The sequence below is a fragment of the Ambystoma mexicanum genome, chromosome 10, assembly GCF_040938575.1.
Source record: "Ambystoma mexicanum isolate Mex_15411 chromosome 10, UKY_AmexF1_1, whole genome shotgun sequence".
Lineage (NCBI taxonomy): Eukaryota > Metazoa > Chordata > Amphibia > Caudata > Ambystomatidae > Ambystoma > Ambystoma mexicanum.
This window is the reverse complement of record NC_090932.1, coordinates 1,224,813,298-1,224,835,008: the sequence shown is the minus strand read 5'-3', so window position 1 is coordinate 1,224,835,008 and position 21,711 is coordinate 1,224,813,298. Positions and strand designations below refer to the sequence as shown.

General features: G+C 44.3%; 1 protein-coding gene across 1 annotated transcript in view; it reads right to left on the bottom strand.

Annotated features, from left to right (window-relative positions):
• SCARF2 (scavenger receptor class F member 2) overlaps positions 1 to 21,711 on the bottom strand; it is a 594,459-nt gene that overhangs the window by 227,082 nt on the left and 345,666 nt on the right. Inside the window, exons 4-6 of the mRNA XM_069619200.1 lie at positions 12,968 to 13,487; positions 11,131 to 11,349; positions 5,037 to 5,165 (exon numbers count right to left, since the gene is read on the bottom strand). Of these exons, the coding sequence (XP_069475301.1) occupies positions 5,037 to 5,165; positions 11,131 to 11,349; positions 12,968 to 13,487 (868 nt within the window). The remainder of the gene's footprint in view (positions 1 to 5,036; positions 5,166 to 11,130; positions 11,350 to 12,967; positions 13,488 to 21,711) is intronic.

Sequence of the window (21,711 nt, the reverse complement as noted above, 5' to 3'; positions counted from 1 at the left end):
GCTAATAGCTTCCTTGCAAACAGAGGCAGGGCATTATTTGGATATATGTATCAAAACTCTCCCAAATCGCCTTGTGTTCAAACATGACCTCTACTGCTTAAAAACGCGGGATCCCTGTCAGTTCTCGAAGGGCAGCAAAGTTGTGATTCTAGTACATACTAGAAAACACGTTCGCCTGCGCCTCTTGCACTGGTGTTGACCCATTAATGCTCCTGGCCCAGCTGAAGCAATTCACTATGCAGTGGTACTGCCTTGCTTGACTTCCTCAAGCACCATCTACCACGAGAAAACTCCAAAGGGACTAAAACCACGCAGCCACATACATCTTTGGCATTGAAAGGTCTGATCACAATAACACTCCGTTCAATGCACGCATGCACTAGTTTCTGATAAATACATGATTGGCCTCAAAATCATATGCCCTGGTTGCTGTGCCCGCTGCCACCATAGTAGTTTGCACGCACTGGGGGCTTTGTGCAGAAAGTGATGCGTGGATGCTTGGCTCTTTAGGTGACATGGCTGCTCCAGGCGCCTGTGGTCAACATCCTAAGCTCAACTGCCTCCTCACTCGGGCAAAAGTGTCTTGGAGGTAGAATTCTACTTCCATCTGCAACGCTCTCTGGCCACGCAGGGAGGCAGAAGGCCCACCTGTTCTCATTGTCCTATTTCCGTCTCTCATTGTCCACAGATTCCTTCTTAAACCCTCACCCCACGTCCCTCTGAAGAGCCCCTGGCACGGAGACTCCCGGAGTGACACATAAACCAGCCATATACACGAAATAACGTTTTTACAAAATCACAGTATCCAAGTGCTTAATATATGACACTGGAAATCCTGTTCAAGTGGCAGATGCTCCACCAAGGGGTGGCCAAGGGGGGCCACGGTCACCCTTATAGAAGCGCTGCCGCCCCCCACCGACCCCAACTGCCAGTTATGTGTTTGTTTTGGTGTGCCACCCCAAGATTTCCAGTGACGTCATCAGTCCACCCCTATGAAAAATGTCTGGGGGCGCCACTGTGAAGTGGTGATCTTTCACGAGGCTACTATCACTATGCTCACATCAACACCTATACCTACTCACACACACACACACATATGCATGTAGGCTCTCTCTATCTTCCACACGTGCACAAACACACACGCACACACATACACAAACACACACCATATGTAGCAGGGTTGACATGGGTCGCAATCAGCACCTTAAACACAGCAGAGGAATAAAGGCTCCTATTAATATAAGCCCATCTGAGAATTACAACATCATTGAGTTACCATGAACCAAGGATTTCACGTTCAACATAAGATACATGTCTTTTCTTTAAATGTGGTTTGTTGTTCAAAGTGACAGAACTGAGTAATTCCTGTAAGAGTCGGAGCCATCAGACTAACATTGGTGTCACTGAAAAAAGAAAAGAAAAAACTTCATCTATATTCATAGTTCCCACCTCTGCAATGATACACTTCCAAATCATCATCTTCAAAATGTATGTTGTCGAACCCATGTTAGAAATGGTCAAGGACATCTCTTTATAAAATGGAGGTCAAGAAAACCCAGGCCAACAATAAAACCAAAAACACTTTGGTGGGCAACAAAAAAACAGGCTGGTAGACAAATATTCTAGCAGGGATATGCAGACTAGAACACAAAACCCAGAAATGTTGGTCAAGGAGGCCTAGACCGGAAACACAATTCAAGGATATCTAGTAAGGAATTGGAGGTCAAGTACAGTGAGCAGGAAACTTCGATTAATACAGACCACAAAGCAATGCACTTCCATAACCTCAGGCCAAAAGTGGAGGTAATGAGCATGCAGACTCATTACCGGATGCTCCACAAACCCCAGGCAAGAAGTAGAGGTCAATGACACTTGCTTAGAAATGAATGCACGGCATCGGCCAAACAAAAATGGAGGTGTCAGATACCCAGTCCAGAAACATAACTTAAGGAAACCGGGAGTAGAATGATAATTCAATGCGTCATGCCAAGAATAGAGGTCACTGACATTTCCAAATAATAGAGGCCGCTGGCTTCTGGGACAGGGGGCAGAAGGAGTGTGAAATGGTTTTCAAGCACACACAATCTAGAAATAGAGGTCAAGAGCAACAGATAGATGGATCACAGTACTTAGCACAAACATAAACAGTTAGTGATACCTGCCCAGGATGTGGAAATAACTTACAGACAGCACAGAAATGAAGATACTGGACACACAGAAAAGAAATTGAGGTAATGGGCATATTAGCTGAAAATCTGGTTGATTGACAACTATGCCAAAAATGTAAATATGGTTAGTCCTGTCAGAAATGTAGACGACTGACATGCAACCCATTCTTGGCAGTGAATGTGGTAATGGATTGCAAAGACGCTAAGCTCTAACAGTGAAAGCTAATAGCACAAAGGTCATGAATGCATTTTGTAAACACATGTTATTAAAGCATACAAGTTCCTGTCCACTTTGCCAAAAATGGACAGAGATTTTAGGAAGTCTTGGCTATAACTGGTTCTCATGGATTTCAATACAAGAAAAAGAGGCTAGAAAAACCTGCAACAAAAATGGAGGCAAGGCGGACCAGTTCCAAAATAAAAAGACAAAGGTTCAGTAATCTGCAAAGGCACAGACATCAACAAGAGCATACCATAGAGCTGCATTGTAAAACAAAAAAAAACAACAGAAAACTACCAAAACTCCCTGAAATAACAAGCAAACACAATGAGTCTAATTGTGCTTATTCCAGGTGTAGATGTAGTCACAACCAAATCAGAACTCGAAATCAGAGATATTCAGCCAAGACATAGAGGGGAATGACTATAAGCGCAGAAGCCAAAGTCATGAACACTGTTACATTAATCCAATTTCTAAAGACTCAAGCCCATCAATGGAAATCAGAAAATCCAGCAGAAATGCAAATCGAGGAAACCAACCAATAACATGAATCCAAAGACCCTTGATGAAGAGACAGGTGTTAAGGGCACCAAGACACGAAAAAGAAGTTACAGACATCAAGATGAACTAAGCCACTCCGAACACAAACAGAAGAAATCAACTATATCAAACACAGAAAGAAGGTCAAGAATATCCAGCTATTGAATTCAGAGTTTGAACACAGGGAAGACAACTCGAGGTTTTTTACTTTCCTCAAATATAGATCTCTTGAAATTCAAAATACATAGACAACCAAAAGCATAAACAGATGACCCAACCTGGATTGGACATCAAGCACCTCTATCAAGATTGTGAGTTTATTTTGTTTTTGCACAGCATGCCTCCCAAAAGGGCAACTTTTAGAGGAAGATGAAGCAGAAAGATGAGCTGTAGTTGGTCTGACTACTGTTAATAGAAACATTTTTGCCACTCCTGAAGGCTGAGCGGTCAATGGACCATCTGATTTTGATACGAATAGTATCCCAGGAGGCCCTTCTTTGTCCTACACAACTCACAAGAGCATCCATTTTTGACCCCTTTGGTGACCCTGGAGCATGCAGACTTCGATTTCGATCTTATGGTTGGTAAATAAAAGGGGACGATATCACATAGTTATATTAAACAAGGTTACTGCTATCCCACATTGGCTACTCAAAGCACCTTGAATTCCATATCAGCTTTCACTGTAAAACCGGGACAAAAATTGATGTTATTAACATTCTTCACTAATCTGTGAGGCACTGATACACATCAGAAATATAGAGATTGGTCAATGGCATAAACCAAAAAACATATTTTAGATTTCCGCTCTTGCTGTGGACTACTAGTGACCACAGTGATCGAACATAGAGGTTTGCAACAGTCACGCATGATTTGGGGGTCAAGGATACGTGCCACTGAGATTGGAATTTGTGATCAAACACATCTACTACAGATTTGCAGGTTTTGGTTCACCCATAGAATATGGTGATCAATGACATCCAAAGCAGTGATATCAACCTTACTAAAGGCAGACAGGTAGTGAAAAGACAAAAAAGGCTCGAAAAGTAGGAAGAAGACACAATCCACAGAAATTCATCTTGAGGAAACATATCATAGAAGGGGAAGTCAACACAACATTCCACGACATGGAGGCCAAAGATATTTTGTCTAGAAATGGAAAGCAACAATACCTAAACCAGAAATTAAGATACATTAAGAGAAAAACACAAGACAGCTATGAGAGGCTCAATCACCTAGATCAGATATGGAGGGCATCGCAACCAAGCAGAATTCATATGTTTGTAAATATACGTAACACAGATATAGATCTCAATAATTCTTTATATGAAGGGTTGTATATTGTAACAGAACTTTCCCTTTACTCCGCAACACCCCTCTCTCACTCTCTATTTTGGGAGAATCCACCCCTGCAATCCCTGTTTGAACTCCACCACCCACACCCCCGACCCCCACCCCGCTACCCTTACATCCCAGCCTTGGGTTTGCCTCCTGCACTTGTCCTCTTCCCCAACCCACATACTTGCTCTCTGCCTTCGGCAAAGCTGTTGTAGGTGCGGAGACAACTTGGCGTTAAGTGCTCCGGCACACAGGGGTGGTATCCATCGTAATGACCTCCTGCTGGTGAACTTTTTATATGACACCCTATTGCCGGCAGCCTCCTAACCTACAATGATTTGGTAGTTTGCAAAAATCCAGCCCAAAAAGAGAAATCATTGATGCTATAGTACAACCCATACTCCAGCCAGTCAATGTTTTTATCCCAAAGTAAGTGCCACCTGAGGACAGATTCCTATAACCTGAACATAACACTGTCTAGCATTGGCCATCTAGCTGCAGAACCAAGCACTGCCTGTGGCCAGTTCTCTGCATCAGAAAACAAGTGCTGCTCGTGGATAGATCAGTGTATCTTGGGAAAGGTGTGTTATCAGGATATAATTCCAGTCTGATTCAAGTGTGAAGCCTTCTGTTCCACAGTACATTGGGGGCGGAAGCAAAAGGTGTATTATCAAGTGTCACCCTGGCAAGCAGGCAACGTTCCAAAACAATAGGCATTAAGAAGAATTTTTGACAGCAGCATAGTCAGATAAAATAAGAGCAACACTTACTAGGGGCCGTACGATCCTGCACTGCAAAGGCACAGACCGGTCTCAAAGTGGCATTCCCCGTTGTAGCAGTCGTTGCAGACAAAGGCGCAATTCTCGCCATACGTGCCGTTGGGGCACTTGACTTCGCACCTGGGAAATGGATGGCAAGACCTCTGTTCAGAAAGCTGCAGATACTGAAATAAATCACATTTTCCACTGGATGCAACAGTTGTCTGATTGGTGCTCTGTATCTTTGAAGTGGCAACATAAGCAGCTACGTTTGGACATACATGTTGGCAAGTTTGTTGACAATCAAAAACTCTTTGCTGTACATCAAAGAAGTTCTTGAGGTATCTGAAGAACTCCTCAACGCCTATGGATTTTTTCCTTTACGTCAACCTTCAAGTCACATTTTACAACTGACTGTTAAGCATATCTTGTTGTAGCCAATACATGTGGGAAAACACACTTTTGTATTTGTATTTTCTTTTGTTTATACAGTGCTTAACACCTAAGCACTTCACAGAGGTAAAAATGGTACAACAATAGAATATGACAGTAAAAATCAATTAGCAAGCAAATGCTCTTTTAATCAAGGATGAGGAAAAACCAGAAGAAAGAGAAACTGGGAGCAAAGGTAGCGAGAAGGAGAATAGAAAGAGACTAAAGAGGACAGATGGGAGGAGCTAGAACATAGAGACATTTGAATACTAAGTAGAGAAAGAAAAATAGAAGTCAGACTTCAAAAGTCAGCGACTGAAGACAATGCAAAACAGAGGAAATAGAATCATAAGGAGAATGAGTGGAAGGAACGCGACTCTAAGAATGATAAGTAGAGCAAAGTGGAGCAAGACGGTAGACAGGGAGACCAAGTAGTAGGCAAGAACAATAGAATAAGCGTGAGAAGACTAAGGATGAAATTATAATTTTGGAAGCATGGCAAGTTAAGAACCAATGAGATTTATGGATATTGAAAAGTTGAAATCGGCAGGAGTGTGAGATAGAAGAAATATGAGATGGAAATGAGAGGGAGGAGTCAAAAATGACTCCAAGATTAGGGGCTAAAGCAGAGATAGAGAATAAAGAAGGGGGAAATAGATAGAAGATGGAGGAAGAGGGCGAGGGATGGTGAAAGCAGGAAAGAAAAGAACTTCAGTTTTTGAGGGATTAAGATGTAGATAGTGAGAAGACATCCACTATTGGATAGATAGCCGACAAGCTGAGAGGGAGGAGTGGATAGAGTATGAGAAAGACAAGAAGGAAAGAAAGATCTGCAAATCATCTGCGTAGAGATGGCAAGAAAAGCCAAAGGAAGTAACAAGAGAACCAATGGGGGATGTGTAGGGAGAGAATAGGAGATGGCCGAGAACAGACCCCTGAAGCATACCATGCAAAAGAGGGAGGACATGGGAGGATAGACCAGCCCAGGAGACAGAGAAGGTGTGGTTAGTGACATAAGATTGAAACAAATTCAAAACAGAACCCCTCTGACCAAGATGAGAGAGGAGAATAGAATGGTCAACGGGTCAGAAATGTGCAGACAGATCAAGGAGTTCAGGAGAGAGGAGTGTTTGGCATAGCGTGAAGAGAGGAGAGCCTCTGAGACTGCCAGGCAAGCAGTCTCTGTAGAATGACAGGGAGCAAAAACCAAGATTGGAGGGGAGGAAGAAGAGAGTGTTGATCGACAAATGAGGAGACTTGGGAATAGATGATACGTTCCAATAGTTTAGATAGGAAAGGCAGTAGATAGATGTGGAGAAAGTTAGAGGGAAGAAAGGGATCAAGAATGGGTTTTTTTAAGATTGGGAAGGATTGATGCATGCTTAATGTGAGCAGAAAGGGTGGCAGAGGAGAGTGACAGATTAAGGGGGACAGTGAAGTGGATGAGCCTTAGCGAGGAAGTTGCAGATATCAGAATTAGAAAGTGGACAAAAAGAAGTCATCAGTTCAGCACAAGAGTAAGAAGGTGAAAGCAGAAAAACTGGTGAAGAAGTAGTAGTGGAAGGTGAGATTGAAGACCGTAATAGGGAGATTTTTAAAGAGAAATAATTAGCGATGTCTGAGACTAAAAGTGAAGAAAGTGAAGCAGGATCCTGGGCAGAAGGAACAAGAATGGGTTTAAGATTTAGAAAAAGACAACAGGGTTGAGAATAGTTGAGAATAGACAGAATAGTTGAGAATAGACAGAATCAAAGAGAGTGTTGAATTACTATTGTTTAGCAGAGAATAGTGGGTTATTTTAGGTTGAATGAAGAGTAGACAGGGAATACACATCAACGGCAGTCCTAGACTTAAGCCAACGTAGCTCAGCATACCGAAGAAGTCAACAAGCAAAACGAAGAGCAGGAGTTGTCCAGAGCTGTGATGGCTTATGGGAAGGATGGAAGGGCACAGAAGGATAAAGAAGATCAAAGGTGTTCATCAGTCAAGTGGATGTAAGAAGTGAAGCAGAGATAACAGATAGAGAAGTGCATGCATCAAGAGAAGAATTAAGGAAAGTAAGGGCAAATGAGAAGGAGGAGGTACTGAAGGTTCTAAGGTCACGATGGAAGAAATCCACGGGAAAAGGGTGAGGTGAAGGGGGAGAACGAGGGAGAGGAAAGAAAAAAGATAAAAGGAAATGGTCTGAGAGAGAGTGAGAGGTACAGCAGAGACTGAGGAGAGAACAGGGATTATTGAAAAAATGTGATCCAGAGAGGAGCTGGAGATATGACGAGGGCCTGTGGGAATTTGCAATAGGGTCTAAGAGTCAAGAATAGGAACTAAAGAAACAGAAGCATGAGTAGAAGCAAGATAAAGGTTAAAATCACCTGCAAGAAATAAGGGATGGTCAAAAGGCAGAAGGCAGTAAAGGAGTGATTCAAGATCATTACAAAAGGAGGCGATAGGACCAGGAGGGTGGTAAATCACCAGAAAAAGCAAGTGGGTATGGAGAAGAATAAATAGCGTAGAGGTATTTGTACAACAAGGGCATAAGTACCCACTGCCAAACTTGGCGAGAGAATTTGGAGGAACAGGAGATAGGATACAGACGCCTCCACCGCAGCCAGAAGAGGGGGCGTGTGGCAGAAAAATTTGTGTTGAGAAGACAGTGGAGCAGGGATTACATTATTAGTAAAAGAAAGACAGGTTTCAGTAAAGCAAAGAAACTGTAGGTGTAAATGGGACGAAAGGTCAAGAGCACAGTGAGCTTTATTGTTAGGCGAATGAGTATGCCACAGGCCAAAATTAAGGATTTTTGTAAGATCTGTGGTAGGTGAATAGATAAGGTTATTATAGTTACGTGGAGAAGGAGAGGTAGTGGAGTACCAAATGGAATGCAAACCAAAGGCCTTAGGGGCAAAGAAAGTGCAAAAGAGAACTGAGGGCAGAAATTGATTGTGGGGAGGAGGATATGGAGACACCAGAGTGTTGATTCGAAGGAACCTCCAGAGAAGTCAAGACGGAGGTGTACAGGTGGGCGAGCAGACAAACAGGCAAGGGCTGCTGGTAGCATCAGATTGAAAAACACACAGAGGTAGCAGTAAAAGAGGATAGCAAAAGACATATGCCGGTAATTCTGGCGGGTTCCCGGCAAACGTGCCTTACCATTATGGCACCTGATATCCTTTTATTACCAAGATATTATGGGTACCGGCAATGGTGGTAAGTTCCCATTCCATTGCGTCTCATAGGACTCCATGGAAAGGGTATGCCACAATCACTGGCACCGGTATTACCAGTGCCGGTGATTGCACCAATTCATTGGCAGTATGGGCCTTAACTACCAGTAGGTATGGCTTGCTGGTGGATCAGAGCCCCTACCAGCAAACTTGGAGTGTGCTGGTCTGGAAAGAATGCTGTAGCCGGCATTGCTGGCATTTTTCCCAGCATTGTTACCATATCGGCACACTCGTAATTAGCCCCATAGTGAGTAAAAGAGACAGGAAGCTACCATCAGCAAGCCGCTGGGACTTTGCCTGACTTTGCCAAGGATTCACCTGGAAGGCAAAATGTTATTTTTCTGGGGCGGGGGAAGTGGGAAGGCAAAGGATGTGACAAAGCAGGATAGGTGGGCAGAAGGAGGCAGACAATAGTCTGCAGTCCGTTGCAGCCTGATGGATCTTGTCCCCAGCTCCACGCCATACAGCATGGACACTGACAGCCCGGCTGCAGCACAGAAGATGGTGGGGCCGGCACACAAACCAGCAGCAATCCAGGAGCCAATTAAATGAACCAATTAAAATATATATTTCAGAAAAGCACATTAACCTGCTTCACTCCTACACATATTCCCTGATTACTAAGCATCAGAAACAGGGATCGAAATTAAGATTGGACGAGCAGGAGCTAAAAGCGGCTCCTGGGTATTCAGCATTAACCAGTGAGCATGAGCCCACTGGGCCCACTGGGGCACGAGGAGCTGGTACATAGCACTGCACAACTCTAACTCCCATGTAAGATGGAAACTTACATTTTGTGCTTTACTTATGAACCCTTCTGCTTTATATGTCTTAGAGATGTGTCCTAATGCAAAAAGTTAATGCCACAAAGGTATGTTGGTTCGGCGTCACTTGGCCTGTGGAGCCAAAAGTAGTTAATTGTAGCTCTTGATGTCCAGCTAACCAGGCTCTTCTGAGATACAAGCAGGAGCTAAATAGCTCTCAGCTCCCCTCAATTTCGAACCCTGAGAAATGTCAGCTCTTGCTAAATTGACAGTAAGATTCATTTTAGATACACGCCTGGAATGCAGACGTATTCCCTTCTTGCCTTGCTATGTTAATTCCAAAACACACAAGGAAGTACCTCTGTTGCTCTGATGAGAACAATTAATTGTGTATCATTGCTGTTGTACCACCGATCCTTCTAAAATATATATTTCACTTGTGTGTGCACAGGCAAGTGAAAGAACGTGCTTCCTGCTGTGGTTTGGCGAATACTGGAAGGTGACATTGCCTGCAGAAAGACCGTGCTGTGGGAGTGGCACACACATCCCTTTTTTCATAAAATGTTATGCTTGAGGCCCATCCCTGTCGCTGCAACAGTTTCCCCTGTGCTCATGATGCCCTGATGTAAGACAGGCACTGTGGAATGCTCTGTGTAAACTGAAATCTTTAATAATCCCTACATAAATTATTGTGACCCACATTGAAACATTCATGAACGCCACTAGAATTTATCTAATTTCTTTACATTTCCTTTATATCCCCTCTGCAGCAATGTGCACCAAACACCCTGGTGGGTGGGTGTCTGATCTAACCCCTGACCCATGATGGGAGCTGGTAGCCAATATGTGTTGAGCCAAGGCCACACTGAGTAAAACCGTAGAAAAGAAGGGTGTGGTGGGCTTTGGCAAGTACTCCCATGTTATGGTATAGTATGGTATTCTTTATTTATAAAGCGCCTATACACAGGCAAGTGTTTCAAAGCACTCAAGGAGGGTAGGGACATGGGGAAAAAGCAAGTCTCTCAGAGCCCTTGACATTCTGAGATGATAATAGTCTGCACAGGCAGAGTAAGTGCGTAACATACATTTAACAGATTGAGATACAGCAACTGCAAAAGCACAGACGGTTAAAGGGAAGGGGAGGTCCAAGTGCACCTGGTCGGTGGAGACTGGGGTAAGTGCAGAGAGAGCCCCTCTCTTGGGTTATTTCTCAAGTGCAGTGAGTGTGGGTGGGGTGTAGAGCCCTGAAGCAAGTGCGAAAGAGGACTGGTGGGTGTGCGAGGGACCCGTAAGACTCAGAGGCACACCAGGCGGCCAGTCAGCCAGCTGTAAGGAAGGGGAGAGGGAAAGAGCAGAAAACTAGACTAGCAGGGCAGAGGGAGAGAGAAGGAAGAGGAGAGGAGGAAGGTCCCAAGAAGTTTCCGGAAAAGGGGGCAAGTGGGATACAACTGAAGTGTTTGGGGCTGTTACCCCCACACCCAAATAATTATATATATGGAGAAAAAAAACAAGATTCAGTGCAAGTCATTATTGTCTAAAAAAGAAACAAAGTATTTTGCATTGATATTTTTTTGCAATTTTTTAAAACAATATTTATTTTAAAGGAATGAGTACGTATGTCAGATCAAACTGAGATCTCCCGTCATCAGTGAGAAGCATCTGTCCTTGAGGGCAAGTTGAGTACCTTACCGATCTCCGATCCAGCCAGGGTTGCAGTGCAAGCACTTGCCACTGATGTGGTTGCAGGTGTGGCCATCCTTGCATGGAGGACAGATTTTCTCGCAAGCCTCGCCATAGAAGCCGGAAGAGCAGACCTGGTCGCACTTCGTCCCGTTCCAGCCCGCTTCGCAGGCCAGGCACCGACCATCGGCGATGGTGCAGGGCTGCTGTCCTTTACATTGTCCGCACCTGAAGAGATGTGACAGGAATGCATGAGGATGTGTATTCATGAAAGAAAAGTAGATTTACAATGATGTATTATACCAAATAGAGGGTTCAGCCACTGAAGAGGAATTGCTGGGGCTCTGAGAAGTTTCCTTTGGTAATCTGGTATCAGGTATTAATGTCCCCATACATAATGTCATCGTGAAAACCCATTGGCAACATTATATATGCTGACATTATGTATGGTGGCGGGGATGTCCCCTGCTCCCCTTTAATAAAAAAAAAAGAACAATCAGGGGTTGTGGGGGTGCCCCTGCATGTTCAATATAAGAATGTCTGTGGAGAAAACTGTGACTTTTTTGTCAGGAGACATTTTTGCGGGGACATTATTACATGGAACCGATAATTTATCTTCAGAAATATTATAGAACATAGGACGGTATTACAGAAAGTTTGCTCCGGTCCAAGTGCAATTAGCACTAGGGCAAAACTTGACCTAGTGCAACAACAAATTCTTAAAACGCATTTTTTTTACCCGGGTAATGTTTGACCTAGTCCTAGTGCTTTGTCTCGATACAAAAAAAGCATTGAAAGAATATGTTTTCTTCATTAGAGCTATTTTTCACGAGTGCTAATTCCAGTGTCACTAGTGCAAAGTATCTGTAATGCTACCCATGGCGTGATCATCAGCAACATTATTTAACCACGATATTTTTTTCCAGAATTTGGTGTCTAAATACTGTTTCATCTGTTTCATAAACCCAAATCTCTATTTGTAGATTATAAAAGAATGCAAATGCTTATTGTGACAAAAAAAAAACATCTCTCTCACCCAGGACTCCTGATCACGTCCCCAAAAAGATGCAATGATCACCACTAGAGATGCTGCGAGGCAGTCCAATTACACATGTCTTTTGTGCCCACTTCCAATTTTAGTAAGTGTTAATGTCAAACTAGATCTGTTGAACAGATCCCCAATACATTATACTACAGATCCCTCCATCAGCTCATACGTTTGGGGAGAGAAAGCCAGTTGAATTTCCTATGTCATACTACCTGTATGATATAATGAGCAATTTCCATTCACATACAAACATACCGAGTATACAAATGTAATCCCAGAGCATTGACGATTTATAATCCAAATTGAAATGCTCCAAACTTCAATTCAAGAATTGTACACAAAATGCACATATTAGCCTACACAGTCCATATCACTTGATGCGAAGTGTCTCAGAACTTTAATTCAGATTAAATAATCTAAAAAACTGCTCCGGTGCCACCTGGAATTCTGTTATGTCTCAAGAATCAGTGATTGTGACGTCATAGTACAGCTGTAACAGTTATTGCAGTTAGCATAGTAATGACGTTCTAGTTGTACTTGTGAGTAAGGATGTCACAGGTAGGCTGCAATATTGAGATTATGCATAGGCTTTAATACAGATATTACAGGCTATAAAACAAAGTAAGGACTTTATCACATGTCTTATACACCCACTGTGTTTTATGTGGCTAACTAAAGGGCTGTATTCTGCTGGCAATATTTGCCCATTTCCATGGCATGATGGAAACATGTTATAGCCAGGCACCTGGGTATCACAGCAGTAGGAATGAGCACATTGATCCGCAGATAGAAACATACCTCCTCCTGCAACCTTGTCCATACAGTCCAGCTGGGCAAGGCTCGCGACAGAATTTGCCCCGATACCCTGGATCACAGGTGCAGGTTCCATCCACTTGGTTACATTTGCCCTTGTGGCACTGGCAGTAGCGTTCACAGCGTTGCCCCCACAGTCTTTCGCGGCACTGGCATCTGCCGGTTAGCTGCTCACAGGGAGAGTTGTTGCAGGCACACTGGTTGTTGCAGCTGCGCGCCCACCATCCGGGCTGGCAAATGCACCGGCCAGTCATCTGGTCGCATTGTGAGTTGGTGCTGCAGTAGCAGGCATTGGAGCACTGTGGCCCCCACCAGCTGGACTCACAGGTGCACTTCCCATTGTCCTGGTCGCATTTGCCATGCTTGCACAGGCAGGCGTTCTCACAGTTGGCTCCCCAGCGGTTTGGGTTGCAAGTGCACTGTCCGATGACATCATCACAATGGCCATTTGGGTGGCAAGCACATTTCTCTTTGCAGTCTGGACCCCAAAACTGTTTTGGACATTCTAAAGAGGGGGGAAAAAAGGACAAATCAGCTTTTAAATTACTGTATTTCAAGCTCTAGAACAGGGATCGAGGGAAATCACATATGATTTTCATCTAAACATTTAACTGTTGCCCAATGAGGTTTTAGATGGACCATGATTTCAATGCACGTTTAGTTTATGCTTAGTGATTGATATCAGCAACATGTAATATTGTCTCCTTTATAACACCTCATGGTGCCCCTTTCTGAGCTCTCAATCTGGCATATTCAAGAGAAATATTGATTTGATTAGCTAATCCGAAACAATGATATGATGCTTATGTACAGCACGACATGTTTAGTTATTTAAATTTATATTTATTTATATTTATATACAGGGATGAACAATCCTCTTTTGGTCAAAAAAGAACATACACTATGATAAGATATTAGATTTGACGGGAAGCAGTGAGCTTCTTACAATGGGGTAAGTTTGAATAAGATTCTAACCAGGTTGGTTGGGAGGGTCAATGGAACAGTCACTGGGGACAATACATGGGTGGAAATACATATATTAAGGACAATCAACGTTAATCATGTTTAGGTGCAGGAAGGCAGCACAGGCAGCTGTGTAAGGGATGTGACCATGATGGATGAACTACTAGAGAAGAGGCAGAGTAAGTGAGGGACAGCGACCGGATAGCGGAGAGGGAAAAATGTTGGCTTGAAGGCAGATGAGAGGCAGGTTAAGACAGTATCTTGGAGGTGAAGAGGTAGCCTTTCAGTTTGGTTTTGAGCAGGTGGACTGTTTCTTGGATATTGCAGGGAAGAGAATTGCATATAAGCGGTGCAAGAAGAGAGAAAGAGTGAAAGCAAGAGGAATCACAGGGAGGGTGGGGTGCCACAAGGGTAGTCGAGGAGGCAGAGCGGAGATTATGAGAGGGCTTAAATAATTGGATAGAGGAGGATAGATATGGTGGTGCCTTACCATGGATACATTTGTGAATCAGGAAAAGACATTTAGATCTGGCCCTGTGTTGCATTATCAGCTATTCAGCCTGGTGATGGTAAGAAGAAGTAGGTGTAAAGAGAGGGAGTTCAAAAAGAGTCCTGGTTGCAAAGTTAATGATCTTGTCAAGAGGACAGAAAGCGTAGTTGGGGAGACCAAAGGGGGTGCAGCTGAAATGCCTCCACTCAATAATAGAGACTTAGGAATTGCAAGATCTGGCAATGCCAAGATCAGGACTCAATCCCCAGAAATAAACGCTAAGTATGGTCTTGATAGGGCAGATCTTTAGATCAGATGATTTGAAAGTGGGGGTTTCGACCATAGTAGAACAATGGGATTGGTGGGAGAGGTTGGGGTGAATAACATAGCCTCGAAACTGCCATCCTAAAGATAAAGAATAGCCTTAAGAAAGATTAGCAAAATAAAAATAGGGTATACACAGTGTTAGGGAGAATTCTCTGTTAAGGCTAATTTCTCAAACCTAGTGAGTCCCCCAGCAGCTTTGCTGGATTTTTGGGGTTTATTTCTTTCTCGTGCTAAGAGTGAGACTCTTTTTCTCCCACTCTTAGACATGATTTGAGCTATCCTTTGACTTTGCAATGTGTTTAATGGGCTATGGGGTCTTTTACTCCATAGGGTTTCATGTGGTTTTTGGCAAGTGTGTTACACAGCACCCTCAGTGCAGTAACACAGGGGTGTCATAGTGACCCCCAAACATAGACTCCATACCCTGGGACTGACTACTGTCTCCCAGGGCATGTAAAGTCACCATTGACTTTACTAGTCTTAAATTGGGAACAGAACCAGTACAAACCATCATATTGTGGAAGTACTGGTAGGGGTAATTAGATTGCCCCTGGGTCTGTTTTTCGAGGGGGCACTGTGCAGTCCCCCCTCGTCGAGTTTCTGGCTGGTGGCAGTGGTTACCACGCGAAATATTCCTTAAGAATATTTACTATGTGATTTTCCCATTCATTTTAAATGCACCACTTTTTGGTGCAATGTTAAAGATACCGCTGGGCTATTTATTTAATATTTATTCCCCGGTTGGGTCTTTTCGCCAGGACTCAGTTTTAAAAAGGCGTTTGTGTTCGCTTCTGTAACTCCAACCCAAGTCAAGCCCTTTGTCCCACTTTTTGGCGGGCTTCTCCACAGAAGCCTCCAAAAGTGGTGCCACTCTGTCTGGGTCTACAGGATGTGTGGGAGGGGGTTTAGGCAACCTGGACTGAGTTGCCTCGGCAACTCAAGTCGCACTCTTGTGTGATTGGCCCAGTGGTGAGCTGCCCGGCTCACCACTTAGCATGTTTGAGTGACAGCTAGGACTGATGAATGGTGGTTTTCTGCATAAAAGCAGGGCTTTGGGGACTGGAACTTCAGACGTCGCCACAGGACCAAAGAATCCGAAGAGGGAGAAGCTGAGCCGACCTGCAACGATGACACCATCGGTGGAGCCCTGCTGAACCGACTCACCACTTCTTCCAATGACAGAGGAGATCTTCATCCCGAAGAGTCTTCTTCCCTTGACTGGTGGGGATAACCAGTTTGTCCGCCTTTTTGCCTTCCCGGATCATTTCATGGCCGCCTTGCCTGTGCCAAGCACCTCGGCAACCGGGATACCACGTTTTTCCACTACCGCAAATAAAAGGGTAGTACCTTTTAACCGGAGAACTCCGCGGCTGGTTTCTTCCCTGGCAGTGCAACGACCTTCAGCTTTCTTCCACGACGAGATCTTCTCTTCCTCTGGACAACGCTGTGACTTGCATCCACTGCCAGGAACAACTGCCCCCGCTGGAGGATTCTTTCCACTTTCAAGGTACTGTGTTCGCCTGGCCTCCCTCGCAACAGTCTGTGTGCGGTGTCTCGTAAATCCTCATCTTACCACTTGGGTTGGCCCTAGGCTGGCTAACTGAACTTTTCTGAGCTGAACTGATTCCGTTTTAAACTCTCTGCAAGACTTTCCAAGCCTTTTAAACTGTGTGATCTTGGGCGCATTGGTGTTCTACTCTCTCCAAGAGGGAGCCTGGCCTCTGAACTTTTTGCTCACAAGTAGACTTTGACTTTCCTGCCTTGCTGGGTGCTTCTAAAGTATTGTGTTGTGTGCTTTTCCTAATTTCTGCCTTTTCCCTCCCTTTTTCTTAACTTATTGGAGTGCCATCTTTAGTTAAGTGCTCACCTCTGTCTGGAAATAAGTGGTGTTAACTAAGACTTGTCTAATAAGGAATAAGGGATGTATATATATTAATAGTGACTGTGTTTTTGAACTTGCTTACAATAATAGTGCTAAAGTGTTTCTAAGTGTGTCTTTAAATAAATAATTATATACTTTGATACCATAGTTCTGGTCAGTGTTTGCTTGTGCTGCTGTATTTTGGTACCTATCTTGTATACTCTATATGCTGTCTAACTCTTCTTGAGAGAAGTCTGGCTGCTCAGCCACAGCTACCAGGTAAATCTGGGTGGTACAGACTGCTACCAATTGGGTTTACTGCCAACACCTGTAGTCTTAAGCCTTTTGCAGTGGTCCCTAAGGGAACTGCACAGGTTTCTGCCTAACACTGGTGTACAGCGGTGGGATTTGTATTGAGTATACATTGTAGTGTGCTTACAGATACCTTAGTGCAACTAACCACAAAGCTTAGCACTAAAAAAGGTATTTTCTAAACCTGTCAACTATGGAAAGTTATAGTCAAGAGTCCCTTGCTACAAAAACTGCTGATTGTTTAAGAGTTCTCTGTAAGCACAAAAATCTCCTGACTAAATGCAAGAAAATGGAGCTAATAGAAAGGTTGTTAGCAAACCAAAGTCTGGATGGTGGTTCAGAGGAACCTACCACTCCAGCAAATGTAGATAACAGCAATGATATTGATATTGAACCTAGTATTGATAACCTTGAGTCAGAAGCAGAAGAGGAGGGTGAAGATGATGTTGTTGTCTCCCCTGGCCCTCTACCTGCCGTGCCAGCTGTGCGTACTGGACCTTTACCAGGTCCCACACGTAGTCCTCAATATCTGGAACTAGAGAAAATGAAACTTGAATTGGAGTTTAAGAGATTTAATACTCAAGCAGAACGAAGACACCAAGAACGGAATCAAGAACTAAGGCTCAGGGAAATGGAGCTCAAGCATGAGCTAGAGATGAAAAAATTGTCTGTGGAAAATGCTTCTCCCTCCGGATCCTCTAGGAGTTCCAGTCCCAAAAGACCCCGGATGCCTAAAGAGCTTGTGGTATGTATGAGCCTAAGTTGAATGTGTTGGATTGGTTGAGTCTGTTTGAGTATAATCATGGGCTCCAGAACATTACAGGAAATGAGTTACTTTCTTGGTTGTTCTCTAGGCTCCCCCCTGTTGCAACTGATATGGTAATGGAGTTGGGGGAGGAGGATAAGAAGGATTATGAATGTGTGAAGCTAGCTTTGATAGCTAGATTTGGGAAGACCCCTTCCCAGTAGCTTAAGAGGTTTAGGACCCTCAAAAAGCATGATGGTACCCCTTGGGCTACCTGGGTGAGTGAAAGTTTGAAGAACTTAGAGGGATGGATTAAGCGTTACAAGGTGAACACCTATGAGGGAATGAAGAATCTTGTGATGGAGTCAATTTCTGATGCCTGCTCTCCTGAGCTCAGACAGCACTTAGCTGATTCAAATGAATTAGATTCCAGAAAACTAGCTAAGGCTGCTGACTTGTGGGTTGCCAACAGGGCTACTCACAAGGACTCGGGGTAACTCAGAAAAAGAATGAGGGGAAACAGCCAAAAAAGGACTCCAAAGAGAATTCTAATAATTCCAATCCCAAAGAGGGCCCCAAACCAAACAATAAGGGTAAGCCACAAGGGAAACCGAATCAGAGTAGTGTACCTTCTGGTAGTAAACCAGAAGGAGGTCAGAGCAAGCCACCATTCAAGAAAGCATTTGGTAAATGCTATGTTTGTAGCTCGCCTGACCATGTGAAAGGAGATCCCAGATGTAAGGGTAAACCTTCAGGGGTCCAGCTTGTCTCCTTAGCCTTCGCTCCAGAGGAGGAAGTACAAATGGCAAGTGGAAACTTTCTGTTACTAGCTGATGAACCCATTGGAGTCTCAGCTAGTGTTTCTTTAGTGTCTCTGGGGTTGTGCGAACAACATAATGTAGATGTATATAATTCTATCCCAGATAATACTGAAGAGTATTATAAGGACAGTGTCCAGATGAATGGTCAGGAGACTCCTGCCATTAGGGACACTGGGGCCAGCATAACTGTGGTGGATAAATCATTTTTTCAGGCAGGGGATGTTGCTAAGGCACCCAAACGCCTCACCAAGTTAGCTGGAGCACCTGTGCAGATGCTTCCCCAGTTACCAGTTATCATCCAGTGTAATGACATGACTGTGAAGATACCTTTCAGCATACAAAGTGAGGTACCAGGAAGGGTTCTGTTGGGTAATGACCTGAAGACTCTTGGAGTAGTGTCACATACCCCCAGACCTCCTAGTAAAAGGTTACAGGAGCTCACCAGACCTGCAAGGGAGAGAACCATGAGAGGTACTCCCAAGGAGATGATGATGAAGGATATCACTTCTACTCCACTGGAGTTACAACTTGCTATCTCTGAACAACAAGAAGTAAAGGGGAAACCCAAGACTTCTAGGAAACAGCCAGCAGCAAGCACTCCAGTGCTTCCAACAAGGACTTTCCCTAGATTGTCCAAATTTACACCTGTAACTCCACCTCCAGCTGAGGCTGAGAGGGAGGTACAACCCTGTGTGGTTGAGCTAGACTCTGAAGAAGAGCTAGTGGAAGGCCAAGAACTCACTGGATATCTGGATCCTGTTTACCATTCCTGAGCTGCAGTCTTTACTGGCAGAAGGTGGACCCAACAGGGCAGACTTCAGTAAGGGACAGAGAGAATGTCCAACTCTGGAAGGTCTTCGCCAACAGGCAGCTTCTCAGGCTGATGGGCAAGAGCCTGGGAAGTATAGGTTGCACTGGGAAGATGGCCTCTTCTACGGTGAACCAACTGAGTCTGCACCTGGAGACTACAAGCAGCTTGTAGTACCTCAAGAAAACAGACAACAGTTCTTGCAACTGGCCCATGAGATTCCTTTGGTTGGTCACTTGAGTTTCAACAAGACCAAGGAAAGGCTCTCACTCTACTTTTATTGGCCGAAAATGGGGGCTGAGGTAGATAAGTTTTGCAAGAGCTGCCACACCTGCCAAACTTCTGGTAAGGTTGGTTCCAAGAATGTGGCACCTTTAGTGCCTCTCCTAGTTGTGGGAGTCCGAATTGAGAGGGTAGGGATTGACATTGTTGGTCCCCTTGATCCCCAACCTCCTCAGGCAACAGGTTTATCCTTGTTGTAGTAGACCATGCTACTAGGTACCCTGAGGCAATTCCTAAGTTGGATGTGTTGGATTGGTTGAATTTGTTTGAGTATAATCATGGGCTCCAGAACATTACAGGAAATTAGTTACTTTCCTGGTTGTTCTCTAGGCTCCCCCTGTTGGAACTGATGTGGTAATGGAGTTGGGGGAGGAGGATACGAAGGATTATGAATGTGTGAAGCTAGCTTTGATAGCTAGATTTGTGAAGACCCCTTCCCAGTATCTTAAGAGGTTTAGGACCCTCAAAAAGCATGATGGTACCCCTTGGGCTACCTGGGTGAGTGAAAGTTTGAAGAACTTAGAGGGATGGATTAAGGGTTACAAGGTGAACACTTATGAGGGAATGAAGAATCTTGTGATGTTGGAGTCAATTTCTGATGCCTGCTCTCCTGAGCTCAGACAGCACTTAGCTGATTCAAAGTAATTAGATTCCAGAAAACTAGCTAAGGCTGCTAACTTGTGGGTTGCAACAGGGCTACTCACAAGGACTCTGGGGTAACTCAGAAAAAGGATGAGGGGAAACAGCCAAAAAGGACTCCAAAGAGAATTCTAATAATTCCAATCCCAAAGAGGGCCCCAAACCAAACAATAAGGGTAAGCCACAAGGGAAACCGAATCAGAGTAGTGTACCTTCTGGTGGTAAACTGGAAGGAGGTCAGAGCAAGCCACCATTCCATAAAGCATTTGGTAAATGCTATGTTTGTAGCTCGCCTGACCATGTGAAAGGAGATCCCAGATGTAAGGGTAAACCTTCAGGGGTCCAGCTTGTCTCCTTAGCCTTCGCTCCAGAGGAGGAAGTACAAATGGCAAGTGGAAACTTTCTGTTACTAGCTGATGAACCCATTGGAGTCTCAGCTAGTGTTTCTTTAGTGTCTCTGGGGTTGTGCGAACAACATAATGTAGATGTATATAATTCTATCCCAGATAATACTAAAGATTATTATAAGGACAGTGTCCAGATGAATGGTCAGGAGACTCCTGCCATTAGGGACACTGGGGCCAGCATAACTGTGGTGGATAAATAATTTTTTCAGGCAGAGGATGTTGCTAAGGCACCCAAACGCCTCACCAAGTTAGCTGGAGGGCCTGTGCAGATGCTTCCCCAGTTACCAGTTCTCATCCAGTGTAATGACATGACTGTGAAGATACCTGTCAGCATACAAAGTGAGGTACCAGGAAGGGTTCTGTTGGGTAATGACCTGAAGACTCTTGGAGTAGTGTCACATACCCCCAGACCTCCTAGTAAAAGGTTACAGAAGCTCACCAGACCTGCAAGGGAGAGAACCATGAGAGGTACTCCCAAGGAGATGATGATGGAGGATATCACTCCTACTCCACTGGAGTTACAACTTGCTATCTCTGAACAACAATAAGCAAAGGGGAAACCCAAGACTTCTAGGAAACAGCCAGCAGCAAGCACTCCAGTGCTTCCAACAAGGACTTTCCCTAGGTTGTCCAAAGTTACACCTGTAACTCCACCTCCAGCTGAGGCTGAGAGGGAGGTACAACCCCGTGTGGTTGAGCTAGACTCTGAAGAAGAGCAAGTGGAAGGCCAAGAACTCATTGGATATCTGGATACTGTTGACCATCCTGAGCTGCAGTCTTTACTGGCAGAAGGTGGACCCAACAGGGCAGACTTCAGTAAGGGACAGAGAGAATGTCCAACTCTGGAAGGTCTTTGGCTGGTCACTTGAGTTTCAAGAAGACCAAGGAAAGGCTCTTCCTCTACTTTTATTGGCCAAAAATAGGGGCTGAGGTAGATAAGTTTTGCAAGAGCTCCCACACCTGCCAAACTTCTGGTAAGGTTGGTTCCAAGAATGTGGCACCATTAGTGCCTCTCCTAGTTGTGGGAGTCCCATTTGAGAGGGTAGGGATTGACATTGTTGGTCCCCTTGATCC